Below are 19,855 nucleotides of genomic sequence, written 5' to 3' on the forward strand. Positions count from 1 at the left end.
CAAAACTGCTTTAACCAGATGTCTGAAACTTAGCAGGGACATGGTGCCTGCCTTGAGTTCTAATGTGAGGGAATTCCATAAAGTTGGGCCCATTACACTGAAGGCATGTCTCCTCATTGAATAATGCTTCTGGTCCTTAGGGTCCAGAGAGCTCCTCCATCTGATCTCATGGAATGGAGTGTCCTAGTACAGGGCACAGCTGACTGAAACTCTAAACAGGAGCACACTACACTAAAAGGTTTTGTGGCAGGTCCTACTTGTGCCAATTATTATATTTATCCCTTTCTAATTTGACATGGAATCAGGACTTACAACTAGTTTACTCCTGTGTGGCATCCCTCCTTACAAAATAAAAATCTTATTCCTTCGTATCAATTGGATGCATGTGATGTCATCACTGAAAGGACCTCAAGTGGCAATTTTAGCTCTTGTGGATCATAAACCGAATCTCTGGAATTCAAGACTATTCAACAGATAATAATTCCCTATTCTTTTTCATAGGCTTTTTTGACAGTTCCCATCCACTCATATAAAAGCTTGTAGGTCAGATCCACATCATTGTCTGACCAAGAAAGCAGAATAACCACAGAGCCTTTATTTCTTAGTCCTTGATCTTTTACTTGACTCTCAGACAGCTATTTCTTTCAAATAAGTGCAGGAAGAGTGTGCTACCACAATTTTAATGTAACCCAGGTGATTTCTAATCACAGTGGTGGAAAAGAAGGTACTGTTACCTTTACTGGTTTCCTTTCAGATATCTCAATTAAACAAATTATGTTGGTGTTTATTGCACTTTAAACAAGAAGTCTATGGCAATGCATTTTTCTGAATTGCCAGCAGATGGCCTTTCTAAAGATCCCATGCTTTTAACAGCTGAATTAAATGCCTTTAACTGTTGAATTAAACATGTTGGCTTTGATACACCACAGCTGGTGCATCTTTCAGAGCAAGGTTAGCTTACGTGAGTAAAATGGAACCATGCTCATTCAGTACAGTACAGTTGCATTGACTTTAGAATTGGTTTACTCTGCATCCAAATGACAGCAGCATTTACCCAGTTTCTAGAACAGGTCAGTTGGTCATGTCCTTGGAAAAACATATCTGGACAATATAGAGCAATCTATCTTTAATGGAAATGCAGGAAGATATAGCGAAGCAGCTCTTTAAGAATGGAGCACAGTCTTCATTACCTCTACTGAGATATCTCAGTATCTCCACACTACAGAGTAAAAGGAAACCGCTTTATAAGTAGAAACCCAAAGCAGTATTTGGCAAAAGGACAAATTTGGACACAGTTCACCTTCTAACAATGTAATTCTTCCTCCTAGTACAGTATTTGAAAGGGACAATAGCAACGCAAATTAATACAAATTTAGGAATTCATATGTCATTATGGAATTTAGGGTTCATTGTGTATGTTCATGCATAAGCACATATATAAATGCAATAAATAAATAAATGTGTGCATAGCTGTCACTAATTATTAATATTATAAACTTTATGGTAATGACAGCTGCAAAGAGGACTAATGGGTATTACAGGAAGACACCGAAGAGCAGTAAAATGATATGGAAAATTACAATACCTGTACTCTAAATATTGACACTGATGTTATGTTTGTTACATGACCTTTCTTTGCCAGGGTAATAGAACACTGGCATAGAGGCTGGGAGTGGGGTCTTAGAAAGAGTTGGCTTACGTACCAATTCACACCCACCATCCATTTCCACCCCTCCAATGGACTATTCTGTCACCATATGTTGGAATATACTCCACAGCGGTGGCAAATATCCAAGATCCACTGGCACATGCACTGGTTTGTGTCCTAGCCAGTGGGAATGGGGCAAAGGAATGAACAAAAGAAAACAGATTTCAAGTAAGCATGTTTTTTCATTCCAAATAAATGTGCTTAGGATCCGGGTGTCAATCTCAGACAGCACTTTGATTTCGTTCATTATGTAATGGACAAAACAAATTGCATTATTTGATCAAAAATGGCATCACTTAGCAAACGCAATACAGATTAGAATTTTTTTTAATAGCTTGCCTTAAAATGTATTGAAATTGTATATTAAAATGTCAGTCACAGAAATTTACACTGAAGGCATACACTTGTGAAATTGACAGAGCGATGAACATAAAGAAGGGAAATTCTAAAGAATCTGTTGGCTTACTATATTTCAATTACAGTGTACTATAGGGCCGCTCAAGGGTGGGTAACCAGCCATTCAGTAAGTCATATTAACTATTTCTGAAAAAATATGCAAACATGGAAAACTGAATTACATTTTTCTGAGATATGTTCAGGAAGTGATTGCCAAGAATTCAGTTGGGTACTATAATCATAAAAATGTGCGTTTTATTAACAAATGAAAAGGCATGTCATTGTTTCCTGAAACCGAAATACAAAGCTCTTAGTGCGCTGCATTTTCTGGCATCTGTTCAGGTTTTCAATTTTTAAAAATGAATAAAAGCAAGCAATATAGCTTTGAACATTTTCAACTGTGCTTCAGATAGTGCATAAGCAACACTTACTCAAACTTAATCCTGCCCTACAGGCACCATAAACTTTATTTTAAATGTGTTTTTGAAGATTTGGTTTGAAGAATCTGGGATCATAGGCAACTGCCTTTAGTAGTTATTCCTAATCTGTGCTCTTGCAACCAAGACCAGCCATGTGCCTTTTCAGCACATGGCTGACACGCACATAACATCAGCATTAATCAACTTACTTCGAGAAAGATTCTCCAGGGCTTTACCCAGCTTCTTACTTTCTTGAAGAATGTGGTTTAATTCATCAAAATCATGATGCTCTGATTTTGTCCTCCAGTCCCATTTGGGGTGTTCTGCTGATCTTGGCACTAAAGTAAAATGAAGTATATTTTTCTTATTTCATATTAGAAAAATTGATAATAATAAGCCTGCATGGAAGACACAACTTTCCCAATGCTACCAAAGTCTTCCCCAAACTTGCTTCATCAGTATTTTAATTATCACGCAGCTTTATTTCTATCAAAACGGATTTTGCAGTCATCGCTTTTACCTACAGTGCCCTGGTAGCAACAGAATGTGATCATCTAGTGTCACTCTCAAGGGACCCACTTTCAGGAAACTGAGTTGATGTTAGCACAGGGAGGAGTAGTGGCAGGCCTGTTGCCAGGGGTGGGCAGGCTGGGCACTGTCCCTTTCACTGCCTCCCCGGACCTTCAGATGCTTTTGGCAGTGGGCAGCAGTGTCACTTTTGAATGCAAGCAATACTAAATTCCTATCTGGCCTACCTTGCCATGGATGGTGGCCACCATTGGCAATGTGCCAAGGACTTCTGCAAGTCTTGCAGTGGCTCTAAGTGGTGGCTCCTTTCACAAGATTTGGGACTTCTTAAATTACTCCAGTGGTGAAAAAAGGAAAAGCGTTTCTGCAGCTCCCTTCCCAGCCCAGTGGTAGGGGAGAGGGAGAATCAGCCTTCATACAACATTTTAATTATATATTTCCCCTCCCTCCACAAAGGTTCCCATACATACAAAAAAAATAATCCCCCATTAAGAATACCAGTTTCATTGTTTACGTCACTATACTGTAGTAATTTCTTATGGAAGATAAGAATAAGAATTAGGGTAATTCCTTAGTAATACTTTCGACCTTCACTGGCTTTATAGTCACCATTTATTTGAAATCACAATTTCCATTTAAAATCAGAATAGAAGCTAGCTAAAACCCCTGTCTTATTACTTGAATTATTATTATCTCCTAATACCCAGCATGCAATGCAAGTAACTATAGTGCACTAGATTTGTCATGGTTTATGCATAATGTTACTTTAGATTTCCCCCTCATTTCATAACAAAAATGCTCTCAATTTATAACAAAAATGTACCTGCTCATGTTATCCCTTTTTGATTCCCTCCCCTCAAATATTTAAATAGTCATTCGGTAACTCCTATTCCCCCCCAAAAAAATTCTGTTGGCATTCATTACACTAAAATGGCAAATGAGCACATTTGTGTTATATGGTGGAGTCGGAAGATACGTAAAGGGAGAAAAATGTCAGTGTTGTCAAGAATCTAAGCTGATGGTTTAATCTTAATTTAACAGCAGCCAAACAAATATGTCATGCTCCTAGTTACCTCAAAATAGGTAGAGAATGAGGAATGTGTGGGTGCATAGCAGATGCACAAATGAATCATGTAAGGGGCACTGCAGTGTTACAAGTGTAAAAAGGTAAGGTAAAGGTAAAGGACCCCTGGACAGTTAAGTCCAGTCAAAGGCGACTATGGGGTTGCAGTGCTCAATTAGCTTTGAGGCCAAGGGAGCCAGTGTTGTCCACAGACAGCTTTCCGGGTCACGTGGCCAACATTACTAAACTGCTTCTGGCGTAACGGAACACCATGATGGAAGCCAGAGTACTGGGTATTTGGAATCTATGCAATGAAAGGAATAACCTTTTACCACCCATACAGTAAATCCTGTACTACTGTTACAAACAATTACAAATTTATCTAGTGGCTGTAGAGTAATATTTCCTCCTAAATATTTAAAACTGAATATTTTATCATGCTCATTATTTTCCCTTCTCAAATATACATATTTGTTCAACCATAAATTGTTTCTACACGAGACACCATCATGCAGGAAACAAATGAAATAAAACTGAATATGACACATATAATGTTTTAAAACAAATTATGTGCATATGAAATCATAATATTATGACAAGCAACCCACATTTGAAATAAGAGTTTTTCATATTGACACATTTAAACTTAAAAGTGCAATCCCTGGTTTGGGTCATATTTCATTTCTTAAGAATCACAAGGTAAAAGTTTGAAGAAATCATTCATTATTAAATATGCTATACATTTCCTTACAAGATTTGGACTCTGGTGATGGGGGTGAAATGTTGGATACTGCAAGGTCACTCTTTGATTTTTTAGGCTTCTTTGCATTTGTCTGCCAGGGTTTATCATAGCTTCTGAAATCTCTTCTTGTTCCTTTATTTTCTGTTGGGGGAAGAAATAAGATTGTATTTGCTTAGTAGGTGTTGTTGTTTTTTTTAAGGCAGATATGTAAAATATACCTTGATAAAAACAAACTCATTCAAAATAAGGTATACTGTAAAATATGCATGTAGATTGTGGCTCGGTTCACTTGTGACAAAATGTGTGCACTTCCAGAAAGGAGACTGTGGCCACTTTATTCCTCCTCTGGTCAGCCATGTACAGCACTGCAAAGGAAATGCATTAACATTTTGATATATATTTTTTAATTCCAAAGTAGCTACAGGAGGCTGTCTGACCAGTCAGAGCACCAACAAAGGAGGGTGCTTCGTAACATCTTCCCTCTTTTCCAAAATCACTATTCCAAAGGTGTATTTCCTTTTACAGGGGAAAAGACAAGGGTCCCATATCTTTTCACCCAACACACACATAAGCCACTTAGGAGAAAGCGGACAAAGGCTTTCACCATCATACACCCATTCCACCACTTAAACTAACAGCTTCCTGTAAAAGAAGATTAGGTGAGAGAAGCAGGAGACTGAGGGTGCTTCCAAACAACTTGCTCATTGACCATTCATCCTGATTTGTTTACAGAGAAGTTAGATGATGTTGCATCAAACAAGGGTTAGCCCATAATTTCCAGGGCATTTCCCCATCTTTCTTTATTGGAAGAAGTCCAATGTTTTGGGGAAGCAGGTTTGTTACACAGGACCTCCTGATCAACAATAATTGCGCAGCCTGAATTTGCCAGTGTGTGACTGAATCCCACCTAAAAATAGTGAGTCTGGAAGCACTCTGGAGTTGGAATGGTGGGAAGTGTCATAGTGAGTGGCAGGTGGGAGGAGTTTGTAAAGAAGGACAGGAAGAAGAGGTTAAAGGCCGTTGGTTAAGACAGTTGTTGGTGAAAAGGAGAGCATGATGTGTCAAGTGAATTTATTAGGTAGCAATAAAATTCCCTACTCTTTATTGACCGTATGTTTCTGGTTGTTATGATCCCTAAATAAATACAATACCTAGCTGTTCAAATATTTGATATGTCCTGATCCAGGTATATGCCAAAGTAAAACGTCTCACTCCACATTCTTGCCTTCATTTGCACAGTCAAGCAAATTTAAGAAGGGTCCTACCACTCACTAAGTGGCAGCAGTGTTTACCTGTGATCCGTTTATGATGAGTCTGTATCCAAAGGACACGCTGAGCTACCAGACAGCTAGTTACACTAGCTTACCCAGTGATTTCTAGGGGCCAGAGCTCCAGGGATGTCACAATCCCACAGCTGCTTTTCAGTAAAAAGCAAAGCATCAGGCACTGTTCATGAAACTACTGCATACCTAATTTGGTTCTGAACGAAGATTAAATTTTACAGTTGGGAGGATTAGGAATTTCTGACATCCTAGAATCCCGTCAACAATGCACTATGTAAGTAAAATATCATTACAGAATAATAATAAATAATAACATGTACTGTATAAATGTTCAGCAGTGTTAAGCTAGGAAAACATGGATACAAAGCCTAACTCAACAAAAAGCTTACAATGCGACCTGGGCATAATTAGTCATGCACAACCAAATCTACTTCCAAAGATTATTGTGATGAGAATATGGGATAACCCCATGCATGAGCATGAGTTCCCCATGCATTAAATTAAATAAAATAAATATATGAGCATTGTTGTACAACAGTCTTCCCCAGCCTGGTGCTGCTGGATTACCATTTCCATCGCTGACCTTTGATCATTGCCTATGCTGACCGGGACTAATGAGAATTGCAGTCCGAAACATCCGGAGGGCACCAGGTTGGGTGGGGAATGTTGGTTGGTACTTACTGAGTATTCCCTAACATGCAATTATTTTTCTACGTACCTGAAGTTTCACTTTCTGCCCAGAGAGCAGCAGATCCAGACAGTGTCCTCTGAAGCTGACTACGACTTCCCTGTTTGGACTGGAGGTGGTCAATGAGAAATGGGATAGGATGGTCAGGAGTCTCTGTTATCAGCTTGGTCATCAGTTCCTTAAAAATAATAAAATCAAAGAAGCATTTAAAAAATCACCTTGTAATGGTAGGAGATTAAAATATAATTAATAGCGCACTTTAATCAAAGCCTATTTTAGAGGAGATTGTCAGTGGTATCCAACATAGCTGTTCCATTTGTGAAAGGAGCAGAAGTTGCTTGTGTAACAGAACTTTCTCTCCATGCAAGTCTGTTCTGTGAGTTCTGCGGGGGCCTGTGGTGATATTGCTTCTTTAAGACTGGTTTATGGGAATGGGTTAGAACCTCAGAAATAATGAGCTCACCTACAGTTGTCTTCCATTAAGGCTTCAAGGCCAGTGTCACAAGGTAATTGGGTGGAAGAGGTGAACGCCCATGGTCTAAGTTCCCATAAAACCTGGATTGGTGGGAGCTCTCGCCAGCCAGCGTCTATTTGGGCTTTTGACAGCATCTTGTTCTGTTGCTCAGCCTACTGAGATTCAAGTGTAAGCTTTTACATTAATTAGCTGGATAAGTTAGTGTTTGTTGTTCTCTTATCTTCTGAGCTGTTTTAATCTGTGTTATTATTTGGAGTTTTTCACTCTTGCAGGGTTTTGTTTTAGTAAAGTCTGTGTATGATTTTATGAAATTTGGTCTAGTCTGATTTCCTGAACCCTTTAATTTTGACCATGCTTTTTGGAGCGAGGGTCATCCATCACAGGGCCCAAGGAGTTAGGATAGGGGGGTGGGGAGTTCTGTTGCTTAGGTGTAAGTTCTTGCACAAACAGGATGATTCAGTTGGAGACAACCCATTGGTTTTGCATGCGTTTAATATGATCTACTTTACTTTGGACCAAACTACATATTACAAACAGCATCTTTGCGGGTAAAAGGCAGTTGTGAGGATACTTGGTGAGGTCCTGATCTGGACCCAAAGTATGACTACACAGTTCTTTCAAAAGATGAGCAGACTTTAAAAAACCCCAAACATGACTAATGTAATGCACGGTTTGGCCCTTAGCCTGCTATCTTTTATGCAATTACCTCAGAGTAAGCCCCAATGAACTCAGAGGAATTTAGAAACAACTTAACATAGGATTGCACCTAGGCAATATATCCCCTGGATCTTGCAGAGGGTTGTGATTATAAACATATGAACATGAAGTTTAAAGCCAAGTTTAAAGTATTCCTTTTTCTTTCCACCAGGCAAATACTACTTCTTTGATGACCCATGCTTATAAATCTCTGAACTACAGATCCTACACATACAGATTTTTGTGTGCACAGAGTTAAACAAAAGTTTGGACTACAGCCAATAAATTAATCACACAATTTTGATCATCTGGAAACTGCTGCACTGGATTCAGCAGCTCAGGTGGTAGGACTGATGATAATTTACAAGACAGTTTAATACACAGCAATATGAGCCCAAGTAATCAGGGGAATGGCGTGGGCTGATTTTGTGGGCTTTAGATGGCAGGCATGTGCGGGTGCAAGATAAATGGCAACAGGAGTGTGTTCATTAATCTTTGCCACCTTCATTGTACGCAAACGAGCAAATAAGAACCAGTGTGATTGCCGTATTGATCTGTAAGCTAACTAGTAACTCATTTACTATTCCTCTCAAGTTTTTATTTTCTGTTGCAAGTTGGAAATAAAGCCAGTGCTTACAATCTTTTCTTTAAAACCGTGCCATATATTTCCAGTCACTTTCTAAAGATACAAAATGTATTTTCTCTCTCACTTCCCACAACCCAGTTATGTTGTTTTCTTTCCCACCCATCTCCAAAATTCTGAGTCCTTTTCCTTATGCAAATGTACACTGATAGCACGTGATAAAGAATAATAAAGTGGATTACAAATATTAAAAAGTACACATTGAAATGTTGGTATTCCACTAAAATAAAATAAAAATAACCATTTCACCTAGTTGCAGTAAACAGAGATGTGGAGAGAGTTACCAATTGTCATCTGGCTCCTTCTTTCTTCCTGAGCTGTCATCCATCTATTAGGAGCCATTCTGCCTGACTGCAGCAGAGGGAGAAGTGGTCCCACATCAGCTCAGATGACCAGCTGCCTTTGAGCTCTTTTACTCCATCACAACTAGTCATTATAATAATATACAAGAAGTGGGGCCATGCCCCACTTATGTCTATTAGAGTGTAAGCCTATGGGCAAGGACTGCCTCTTTTTTAGCCTCTGTTTGGCAACTAGAAAATTCTATGTACTTCACAAATTAACTAAAATAATATATATTTCAACCATGAAATAGACATGTTCTCCCCTCCCCTTAAAAAACCCCCAGTATTTAAATGCATGTATTTAAATGCATGAAGACAAATTAAGCTACTGGATTTCTTAATTCCATAATTCCACCATAGTGTATAAAAACACTTGATGTGGTTTTACATTGAAAAGTGGGATATAGAATGTGTAAGATAAATCTAATATATATATACACGCACACTTTACTGTGGTACCTCAGGTTAAGAACTTAATTTGTTCTGGAGGTCCGTTCTTAACCTGAAACAGTTCTTAACCTGAGATACCACTCTAGCTAATGGGGCCTCCCCATAGCTGTCAACTTTCAGATTTGAAAATAAGGGATCAGCAGCCTCACCTGTCCCAGGGACAGTCTACAGGATATCCAGGATAGCAGCGGGAAGCAGTGGGAAAAGGGAATTTCCCGCCAAAAAAAGGGAAGGTTGACAGCTATGGGCCCTCCCGCTGCCGCCTCTGCACCACCACTGTGCGATTTCTGTTCTCATCTGAAGCCAAGTTCTTAACCTGAGGTATTATTTCTGGGTTAGCAGAGTATGTAACCTGAAGCATCTGTAACCCGGGGTACCACTGCATAGGTGATGCATAGGCATACATTGTCTACAAATATGCTGCACCCTGCAATATGGGAATTTAGGGAGATGTTTATTTACTAGGGGTTGCCCCTGCTCAATTTGCTCACCAAGCCCATCTCACCAAAGCCATTCACTCTTTTCTTTTCATCTCACCCTCTGCACTCCCCTTTGACCTCACCAACCATCCTCTCGCTACCCTGAGCCATTGTTGGCTTCAGCCCCGCTGCCTTGCCCCTCTCCTTCTCAGTAACCAGCAGTGACTCAGCTGCCAGGTGGTCAGGGGAGCAACACTGCCCCATCATGCTATCTGTTATTGTATACTTTGAGAGCTTAGCGTTACCTTGGGGGGGTAGACAAATCCCATGTCTCTAACAACTTTAGGAACTTTCACAATGTTGTAGGATATACAGAAGGGGCTATGACTGTCATATTAACAATCAATACTACCATGTAACATCTCCTTGGAATGGATCCCCCAAGCCTCCATTGCTGGGACTTCCCTGTGATGCTACACTCACCCAACAACCACCTTAACATAGCAGTTCAATGTTCCATTACCATTCAGTTGGTTAATGTACCCTTGAAGTTGCATTAAAATTTTACAAAGGTAGTTATATAACTTCCTTCATGTGAGACAGAAAAAAATATCTACAAATGAAATAACTAACTGGATATCTTTCAGATGCAATGTACAAAATGTTCAGGGTAATCTTTTTGCCCTCTATCAGCAACAACCTGGCAGCTTCGCTGTACCTGCCCTCATTAAAGCAGGAAGGATTCGCTTCTGAATTCTTTACTTGCCAATTTATTACTCTGAATAGCAATGTAATCTTCATCAACACTCCTTCTCCCTTGATTTTCCTCATTGGTGTCATTCACATATTTGATTTTTCTTTTCTCAAAACCACCACCCACATGCTTTTTAAAGGTACTGCATTATTCTGCAAATTGGTTTCTGAGTTACCTCCTTTTACTTCTTTCATAAATGTGATATTTTTCAGTACTCTAATCTTGCCTCTTTTGAATGTTTTTCTTTTCCAACATCCATACTTAACTGTGGCACTATTAAGAAACCTACCAAATTCATACCTGCTCACAAAGGCTTTACATTTGCAAAGGACCTCTTTGCTTACAGGCTATTGAAATAAGAGTTCAATATTTCATTTACAGTAGGTAATGTAGCTATAAAACGATCTACCTCCAGCCCCTTTACCATTCCTTTTATTGTTTTCCAGGTAAGCAGGTGCAATGATAAGAGTGCAGTCTCAGCATTCATGCATTTCCCCAGCCTAGGAAGCAGAGTGGTTTGTTGTGGATGCTCAGTTTGTGTGCTCTCTCCATCTCTCTCTCACACACAGCAGGAAAAGAGAGGGAAATTATCTCAGACTGGAGCAGCCACGGCACACCAGTATGTTTCTCTGATGAAGAACATAGCAATGTGTTATGGTTGCTGCCTCTCCAGTCTGACCTTCTTTCTCTTATAAAAGAGAAACAGAGAAACAGACAAAGAGCACTTGGGCTGGGGGTAATCAAATGCTTCGTTCCTTCTTGCTTTAAGAGAAGGGCATTTGTAAAGGTCTCTGCCAGTTCCGATTTCCAGAAGGCAGTGAGCTAGTGCCGCTACAGCAGAAGTACAGCAGAGCATATCATGCCACTAGTGGCAGTTGCCATTTCCATTTCAGAAGTTGTAAACATGTGACCAAGATTTATTCCCCACTCGCATCTAAGATTTCAGGGTTTTCTCTCCTCCATAATTAAATCTGTAGGACAATTGTATGGCAGGTTCTTGAAATGAATCCATGAAAATATGGGTTCCAGATAGCTGCTGTATCCAGATCATCTTCAGGGCTAGCCCTACATAGAGCACATATGGTAGCCAAGGTAGGAAGTGTGCAAAACTGTGGCCAGCCTATCTCGTTTCAGGAATGGCCATAGCTGGCAAACCAACCACAGCTGGAAATAGGCACTCCTAGTGACCAAGGTCACATGTACCTCAAGTGACAAAGTTGCATCCAGGAGCACCACTACCCTACTATGTACCTGTTATTTCAAGTCAAGTACAACTTGCGCTAGAACAGGCCAATTGCCCCAATTGCCAGACATGAGAACTGTCCATCAAGAGAGCTTCATTCTTGTCAGGATTCAGCTCCAGTCTACTGGCTTCCATACAACCCATTACCATTTCAAGGCACTGATTGAACAAGAGCACAGCTTCATCAGGTTCAGATGGTATATAGAATGGTAAAACTGAGCTTCACCAGCAAAATGGTACTGAGCTCCAAATCTCCTGATAACTGCATACAGCGTCATAGATTGCTTCATATACGATAGATGTTGAGTAGCACTGGAGACAACATGGGACAAGACCCCACAGCAAAACTGTCATGTGGCCAAGCAGAAGTCTTCCAGTGGTGTTCTCTGGAGGTAGCCTATAGCTAGAAGCAGAACCAATGTATCACTGAGCTCCAACCCCCAACACTCTAACAGGATACTATGCTTATCAAAAGCATGGTATCCTTATCAGTATCAAAAGGCACTGAAATATCAAGAAGAATCAACAGGATTGCACACCCCATGTCTCTCTCCCAATACAACTCATCAATCAGCATGTCTCAATACCAAAATCAGGCCAAAAGCCAGACTGTAATGATTCAAGATCATCTGTTTCATCTAAGTACTTCTGCAATTGCAAAGCTATCACACTCTTTGTAATAGCATTGCACCAAAAGGGGGCATTAGCAATTGGCTGGTAAGTCTTTAAATCAAGATGTATCTACCTTCTCCTGCATTGAGGCATTTGCCATCTCCAGTCCCCTATATCTTTACAAAGTCAGGAATGACAGATTGAGAGCATGTAGAGCAGTTGACCAACTCCCTACAACTTTACCCTCAAGCCACAGTAAGTAAAACTGATCCCAGAGAACATGACCAGATGGCTCTCTAGACATCTCATCAGAGACTATATTAATAGTAGTGTCAAGGTCAGAACAAAGCCAAGCAACGTTATCCTTGAAATGCCTTGCAGATGTGTTGTAGTAGGCTTCAGGTGGTTCTGCTGTTGCTGGCTGTGATCCAGAACTTACTAGCTTCTTTACCACTCTGAAAAGCTCTGCCAGATGCAAGTACTGCCGCCGCCACCACATTGTGCTCTTATTTGTGTTTTATCACTCTCACTGTGAGACTTCTGCCATTTGAGCTTGAGCCATCACCCAACTTGTTTCATTGTTCAAAGCTCACTGGAAAACCAAGGCATACCTTGGGCTGTGCAGTGCAAGAAAGAGCACATAGGGGCAATGGTGGCCCTGGACATGCCCATCTCACCATTTTATAGTGGGATCAGAGCTTCAGTGGGAATATCAGACATGCCAACCAGTAAGTGTTCAGGGATGAACCATCCCTACAGTCAAATCAAACCTCGTCCGGAAGTGATCTATCCATGATGACAGTGTTACAATCGCACACACCCAACCACGGAACCATACCCAATCCACTCTGGGAAAGAATCAGAACACGAATGTAACCTGCAGCATGTGTTGGGCTAGTGATGTACGAAAACAGCCACATGATTCTCATTGCAGGCACAAAGTCCCAATTTGATCCTATCAAGTTACAGATAGGTAGCCGTGTTGGTCTGCCATAGTCAAAACAAAACAAAAATTCCTTCCAGTAGCGCCTTAAAGACCAACTAAGTCAGTTCTTGGTATGAGCTTTCGTGTACATGCACGAAGTGTATCTGAAGAAGTGTGCATGCACACGAAAGCTCATACCAAGAACTTACTTAGTTGGTCTTTAAGGTGCTACTGGAAGGAATTTTTTTTTGTGTGTTGATCCTATCAAGACAGCCTCAGAATATATGTCCTACAATAAAATCACTTCACTTGGGGAGTTCTATACCATCCCTAAGACTGTCTTTGTCAATTCTGACAGGAAGGCCGTTAGGCAGTGGGGTAGGTGATACACCAACAAATTATCTGTTCAGTTTTGCCAGCTAAACACCAGGTACGAACCCCCAGGTGCACTGGCTTCCTGACAAGAGACATAATTTTTGTAAATGGCAGCAACTCCACCACAGCCCTTCAGCCTATATTAGTGCTTCACTAAGTATCCAGTCACTGATTTCCATCAGTATTTTTTTCTGCCTCACAGAAATATTTACTCCTTGATCTTATAATCCATGACACCAGTATAGTAATCTTTATATCTGGTTTTATACTGACAGTGGGGCCATATCACATAAACAATTGTTATGCCTGCAAATGCTCTCCCTTACAGATCCACAATGCAATGTAAAGGCCACCATAATGCATTATTGTGTTTTTAAAAAGAAGCATTGTGGGTTGTGGGTTGTGGAGGATTTATGTAGCTTCTTCTCAAAAACCATCTTCTCAGAAGTTCTTCAAAAACCAGCAACCTAATTTACTTCGAAGTAAGTCCCACTGAGTTCAATGACACTGATTTCATTAGTTAAGTGGATTGAGTCTAAGTGAATATAGGATTGAGCCATTTCATGAACAAAAAAGAAATATTAAGCTTATGGCTTCTATAAGCTAATTAAAAAAAAATTACCACAGGGAAAGTCCCCTCTCTGTGTCTCTCTCACACATTTTGTTTCCAAAAAATAATCTTAGATGCAAGTGATAAACCAAGAAAGACTTAAAATGTAAATTGTTTCAGAACCGAATTGCACATTAGAAATAAAACCTCATTAATCCTACAATAAGAAAACCAATAGCAATTCAGGTGAATAGTGCAGACTTCTCCTCCTCTTTAAGTGTTTCATTGATTTCCATTTTCATGAGGTTAAAAAAAGCCAACTATCTTTTTAAAAATTCAGGTCCTACTCATCCAGTGAATAGGAGGTTAGGAAGACAGAGAGGCATGGTAAAAATAAGATGTCCTGGATTCTGCCTGCCATCTTCTTGTATCTCGGCCTTAAATACATTTGTTCAAATCCAAAGCTATTATACAATATATGCACAGGACCTATTGCAACAATAAAACTGCTAGCACATTTGCAAAGCTAAGCAGGGTCCAATATGGATTCAAATTGGATGGGAGATTGCATGCTGAGATTCCTGTATTGCAGAGAGTTGGACTTAGATGACCCTTGGGGTCCTTTCCAACTCTACAATTCTATTTTATGATTCTATGACCTCTGTGTGAACAGGGCCGCTTCAATTATGGGAACTAAATCCCAGGAAGCTGCCTTATATTGAGTTGTAACGGTACCCCTGACCATTAAGTCCAGTCACAGACGACTCTGGGGTTGCGGCACTTATCTCGCTCTACAAGCCGGGAGCTGGCGTTTGTCTGCAGACAGCTTCTGGGTCATGTGGCCGGCATGACTAAGTCGCTTCTGGAGAACCAAAGCAGTGCGCGGAAACACCGTTTACCTTCCCGCCAGAGTGCTACCTATTTATCTACTTACCCTTTAGAACTGCTAGGTGGGCAGGAGCAGGGACCGAGCAATGGGAGCTCACCCTGTCGCGGGGATTCGAACCGCCGATCTTCTGATCAGCAAGCCCTCGGCTCTGTGGCTTAGACCATACCATTGCTCTATCTAACTCAGTATATTGCGCACACCTAACCAGCTCACACCTAACCATGGTTTAGTGGTATGTACATGATTTTCTGTGACAGTAAGTGCTGCAATCTCCTCTTACCCCTGGCTGGAAGAAGTTTTGCTTTACATGGTTCCTGGCTTTTTTTAATACACAAAGCAATACTAGTTTAAAACTAATTTCAGCATCATAACCTATGGTGTGAAACTGCTTTAGTTTGCAATTGGTTAAAGAGTGTTTTAAAACAAGATTCCTGGTTAAAATCCAGGAACTGGTTGAAGTGAAACGAATTGTAGCTTATTTGCCTTCTCAGCAGACTGGGACGACTAGAAAGGAGAGAGGACCGTTCAGATATGTTCCTGCACAGAATGCTAAATCAAGGTTTAGTGGCATAGGTTTTCCAGTGGTTTAGACAGATAACTTTCCTAGCCCTGCTAGGAAATGCCAAGGATTGAACCTAGAACTTGTCATGCAAAGCATAAGCTCTATACTTGCTACAGCTCCTTCCTTTGCTGTGAGTACACAGTACAGCCTTGATACAGAATATTCCTCAATCCTGAAGCCAAAACAGCAGCATTCACATAAATGGGAGTTTATGCATCAACACCAAAGGTACTGGATCAAAGCTACTGCTTGCAAGAAAAGTCCAGATGATTTCTAAAGATTGCTTCCACGCAGGTGGAAACTTCAGCCTAAGTGGATACTGTTTTATTTATACATTGGAATGCTTAAGTAAATATTTTAATTTAAAACACACAAATCCCATTATGACTAAAAGCTTGATCAGATATTCTTGGTTTATTGCCACGATTCTTGGTTTATTGCAGACTTCATGCAAACTGTATGGAGTTGCAGGGAGCTAAGCTGCAAAGGCAGGAAAATGTAGCACCTTCCCCTTGTGATTTATGTATTATTGGACGAAACAGATACAGAGAGAGAGAGAGAGAGAGAGAGAGAGAGAGAGAGCGCAATCAATATGGACGGTCTTAAGCATATACCTGCTGGCCTAGCAATGCAAATTCTGCTGGCGAAAACGTGGATGGCCTGATTTCTATAGAGGTGCTGAGTGAGCAGCTTTCTTCAATAATACCCCTAGGTTCATCTTGATTCTAAGTATACTTCAGAAATATCAAATGCACTTTACCAATATTAAAAAAGAGGATTTAGAAGCCTTGCTTCACCCCAATCCAAAATATATATGAAATAGAAAACAGCAACATCAAATCTCTTCAGCACTAAAAACTGCTGCAGTAGAAAATTTAGCTGTGTGCACTGTTTTCTCCTGTGATTGCACAAAGCCTTTTTAGATACTGTCTCTTTTTTAAAAAAAGCAACAACTAAAAGCTCTGTTTTTAAGAACGTACACCTTAACACAAAACATGGTACAAGTCAACACTGTAAAATGCCTTTGTGGTTTTAAATATATATATCTTATTGATTTTGAACTATAGCAACAATTCCCCTTTATGCTGGCTCTGATGAGTTATTTATTTATGTGCCATACAGCCTGTTTTTGTTGTTTTAAGTTATTCCAATTCCTTTAATTGTTATGATTGTTTTATTTTGTTCTCTGACTGTTTTTAGCTGCTTTGAACACTCTTATATTGGAAGTCATTTTCATTAATAAATTAATGAAGTCATTTTCACTAATAACTAGAATATTACCTTTCTTAACAAGTTCAGGTAAGCTGCCAGTACAGGCTATTGCCAAGGAAAAAATACTGTAATACATGCTCACATATTTATTGACTATAAAGTAAGCCCACAACTTACACACATTTAACTTGTGTGCATTCAGCTATATGCGTGTGGTAAAAAAATTAAAAGGGGGCAGAATTCTGGGGAAAATTACTTTGGCAATCCCCTCCACCATTGAACCCAATGTGTTTTGAATATACACAATTTTGGCTTTAGCTGCAATCTCCAGAATGTAACCCTTGCATAAATTGTGGGCTTACTGTATCTTAAAATGTTGCACAGTTTACTAAGAAGACATTATGCTGCAGCCCTATGCATATTTATTTACACATCAGTAAACCCTACTGGACTCAGTGGGATTTAGGGCCAAACTAGAAATTACTAGAAATGTGTGCTTATTTCAAAAAAATGCAAATAGTAGCCATGGGTATATATGTGCATAATAATTACTAAGGACTTAGCTACATTAGTAAAAATGCATTATAACACAGTGACACCAGATGGCGCTGTAGAGCTGAAATTGCAACTCAATGATATTTTCAATTGTGAGATTTACATCCTTTTTTTGCAGAGCATTTTCCTAACCCTCCAAAAATCAAAGAAGAAAGGAGCCACAAATCTGACTTAATAGCACAGTATTTGGAAGTAAACTGCAACCAGATCAGGCTTACTTCTGAGCAGGCATGATTAGGCTCCGACTGCCACAATAGGATTTTTATATACCACATGGGGGGAATAAAAATTAAGAAATTAAGAAAATGCACTATGCACTATCCATGTATAAGACGACCCCTTATTTTAAACTTCAAAAATTTAGGAAAAAATATAGTCTTATACATGGAAAAAATATGGTATATACAGATTTGAATTCCTGACTTTGAGCATGACTAGAATGCATAGTTTTCATTACCATATGGGGAAACTCTAATATTAGACTGTTACCCAAAAGCCAAAGCCTGTAGCCTTAGAATGACATGGAAATTCATTTTCAGAGAGACGTAAGATACTATTTCATATCAGCAGAACCTACATTTCATCAAGGATCTATACAGCAGGGAATCTGTAGTCAAAACTAATTATATTAATTTAGCAATCAGGAAAGATCATTGCAGACAAAATTACTGATCTCAGTCATAATTCTCAGTTTTCCACAGGCGAGGAAATCTGCTTTTTTCACAGGACATAATCACAGACACAAATCTGTCAGGTTAACTATTTGACAGCTGTATAGCTTTGTGAAATATTATCCTAAGAACTACTGGAACGAAAATATTGCTTCATGTCATTTTGATACACTGTGTTTTGTTATTCCAGCCTATGACTGAGGGCATCTTACCTTCAAACTACTAGCTCTAGTCACCATCATAAGCAAATGCAACATGTGAACCAAATCAGTGACCACAGATATAATCGGGGGGGGGGGGCGGCTATTTGATACTGTTTTAAGCATTCTGCCTCCACGTCACAATTTTTCCAGCTTCCAGCTGGAGGAAAATGTACAATATGGTTACCCTGACCAGAATGAACATCAGAATATTCTTTGTACTACAGGCAATTTTGGAGACAGGACAAAAAAAGAATGAAGTGAATCAGATTGTGGAGATTATGCAAATGTAGGTAGGCTTGGACACTTTCTTTGTAGAAATGATGACACATGAGAAACTGTGGAGCATGGATTTCGAATTGAGATAGAAACCACAGAGTATGTCTCTGTTCCACACTTTGAGTATCAAGGATATCTGTGCATTTAAAAAGGTTTTTCACATATCTAAACATCTGCATGCATATTGAGACCCAAAACCATAGCAGGGCCCCCAGAAATATGTTCATGAGTATATGTAGTCAATATGTTACATGTTTGCCATGAGAAACAGTGGTGTACGCACATGGAACACATTTGCTGTATAAAATTAGGACTGCCAGCAGAACCCCATGTCTCAGAAACAAGCTGTGTCCATGTTGCCCAACTTCCAGTCATCATTACAATGAATGTGCCACATGATTAACACTTCCTGCGTACTCTCTAAGTGTCCCCATAGATGGTTTTATCCATTCTTCATGGCATACAACATTTCCCCCGATAATGGGCACAGGTTCTGATTCTGCAGTTTCCTTGTAGCATGCATGCATCACTTTCATGTTAACGCAAGGAGGAATATGCAATCTCTTCTCACACACCCCCATAAGGTTTTAAAAGACTATGCGTGCGCATGACTATGAGAACCCAAACATTGTGAGGAGACACTCCAGATTCAAGAGAAAATAGACAAGCAATGAGCCAGAACCATGCCAGGATAAAGTACTGTACAGACCAGACCACAAAAAAGGGCAAGAAATCAAGGTGTAACACGCATCATTAAGAATGGAGCATTTTACACAGGTGACAAAACTGATATAATACAAAATGTTGTGGAATGAACATGTACAGTCTAGACTTCTATTTATGCCCCCCCCCCAAATGTAGCTCAAAATGGTTACAGCCATAAGAAAGCCCTCCAAATAACACTTTTGAGCTCACAAACGTTAATTTAACATTTGAAAAACAAGTGGTATCTGAAGAAGTGTGCATGCACACGAAAGCTCATACCAAGAACTAACTTAGTTAGTTTAAGTTTAAGTTTAAGTTTAAGTTTAAGTTTAAGTTAAGTTTAAGTTAGTTTAAGGTGCTACTGGAAGGAATTCTTTTTGTTTTGACTTGAAAAACAAATTCTTCAGCCAGTATAAAAGATTAAGGAAATAGTCTTCATAATATTTTTTAAAAGTCTGCACAGATTTGA

At 39.6% G+C, this 19,855-nt stretch overlaps 1 protein-coding gene across 2 annotated transcripts in view; it reads right to left on the bottom strand.

Annotated features, from left to right (window-relative positions):
- The window catches only part of LOC310848571 (uncharacterized protein C8orf34 homolog), a 92,927-nt gene that overhangs the window by 65,865 nt on the left and 7,207 nt on the right, over nucleotides 1-19,855 (bottom strand). For both annotated transcript variants that reach the window (XM_083747793.1, XM_083747792.1), the window contains exons 2-4: nucleotides 6,858-7,005; nucleotides 4,866-4,997; nucleotides 2,733-2,861 (exon numbers count right to left, since the gene is read on the bottom strand). In XM_083747793.1, coding sequence (XP_083603919.1) covers nucleotides 2,733-2,861; nucleotides 4,866-4,997; nucleotides 6,858-7,005 — 409 coding nt within the window. The remainder of the gene's footprint in view (nucleotides 1-2,732; nucleotides 2,862-4,865; nucleotides 4,998-6,857; nucleotides 7,006-19,855) is intronic.

This window comes from Podarcis gaigeae, assembly GCF_964106915.1.
Source record: "Podarcis gaigeae genome assembly, chromosome: 7".
In the NCBI taxonomy this organism is placed as follows: domain Eukaryota; kingdom Metazoa; phylum Chordata; class Lepidosauria; order Squamata; family Lacertidae; genus Podarcis; species Podarcis gaigeae.